Below are 1238 nucleotides of genomic sequence, written 5' to 3' on the forward strand. Positions count from 1 at the left end.
GTCAGGTTTTCATAAAGGGGAACAGAACAGCAAATAGGAAGCCTCCTTTCTCTGAGCTGAGCTCTGATTGGCTGATTGATAAACAGCTTAAATGTTTAGTTTTATTTCATGGGAAATAGTGGTCTAATGTCAGTTTGACAATAACCTGCTAAGATTGGATGATAAACGGTAAATAAAGTAGAAACACTGGTGCCTTATATAATAATAATAATGTGTAAAATGTATCTTGCTAATTCCTTAATAAAGACAATGAATGAGTGAGCAGTGATTTATTACAAACGCAGAAATGTTAAATTCACATAAATTATCTCTAAATAATTCACATCTGAGAGTCGTCCAATGAGGAGCCTGATTGCAGCAGTGGGCGGGGCCAACAGTCTCCTGGTGTTTCTGATATTTTGTCCACCTTTCTAATACACAAAATCAATCCTTTAAAGATGCTAATCGTTAGCATGCTAACTGACAGAAAGGCTGCTTATGAGAGTTTCTCTGATTGGCTGAGAGCATCAAAGAGAAGTCCTGTACACGAGCCACACCCCTATCCCAAACAGATGTCCCATTGGTTGACACTTCATTGCCCCAACCCTCGTGTCCGATCAGGAGACAGCTGCTCAGCAGGAGGCGCTGTGATGTCATCGCTGTGTTGTCTGGCGAGCAAACTGCTCCGCCCACTTCAGAGCTTCAGGGATGTCATCGCTGCTTCCTGTTCCCTTGGCGACCAGCGCAGAGCCCCCGCCGCTCCCCCCGAAGTGACGACACACCGCCACCGCCCAATCAGAGGCAGGGAGGAGGGCGGAGTCCTGTGGAGGAAGAAGACAGCCAATCAGATGCTTTACAGGAGGCCCCGTCCCTGTCTTTTTTTTATTGTATAACACACACACACACGCTTACCTTTGGAACCTGACAGGCACACAGCACCTTCCCAGAATGCATCTGGGGAGCGAGCAGCATCACATGACTGCGAGGAGCAGCGGCACTCAGCTGGTTCACCGTCTTCATTAACATCTGACAGGAAGTGATGTCACAGTGAGGTCATGACTCAGCAGGTACCTTTTATGCAAAATCCTCTTCTACATCAACATGTGTCCCCTCTTCTCCATGTCTCTCCTACATCAACATGTGTCCCCTCTTCTCCATGTCTCTTCTACATCAACATGTGTCCCCTCTTCTTCATGTCTCTTCTACATCAACATGTGTCCCCTCTTCTTCATGTCTCTTCTACATCAACATGTGTCCCC

At 46.4% G+C, this 1238-nt stretch overlaps 1 protein-coding gene across 1 annotated transcript; it reads right to left on the reverse strand.

The window, feature by feature from the left end:
* Positions 1 to 254: 254 nt before the first annotated feature.
* Positions 255 to 1118, reverse strand: LOC104960136 (alanine--tRNA ligase, mitochondrial-like). Its single transcript, XM_010788100.1, has 2 exons — positions 892 to 1118; positions 255 to 800 (listed from the first exon to the last, which is right to left on the reverse strand). The coding sequence occupies exons 1-2, from the start codon at positions 1003 to 1005 to the stop codon at positions 633 to 635; spliced, it is 282 nt and encodes a 93-aa protein (XP_010786402.1). The 5' UTR covers positions 1006 to 1118; the 3' UTR covers positions 255 to 632.
* Between the last annotated feature and the right edge of the window lie 120 nt (positions 1119 to 1238).

The sequence above is a fragment of the Notothenia coriiceps genome, unplaced genomic scaffold, assembly GCF_000735185.1.
Source record: "Notothenia coriiceps isolate Sejong01 unplaced genomic scaffold, NC01 NC01_scaffold00031563, whole genome shotgun sequence".
Lineage (NCBI taxonomy): Eukaryota > Metazoa > Chordata > Actinopteri > Perciformes > Nototheniidae > Notothenia > Notothenia coriiceps.

What these genes read in the sequence shown, in the direction of transcription:
- LOC104960136 (XM_010788100.1), bottom strand. Translation starts at nt 1,005, where the DNA reads ATGTTAATGAAGACGGTGAACCAGCTGAGTGCCGCTGCTCCTCGCAGT. An exon ending in GTGCCTGTCAGGTTCCAAAG is followed by an intron (nt 801 to 891) that starts GTAAGCGTGTGT and finishes CTTCCTCCACAG; the next exon opens with GACTCCGCCCTCCTCCCTGC.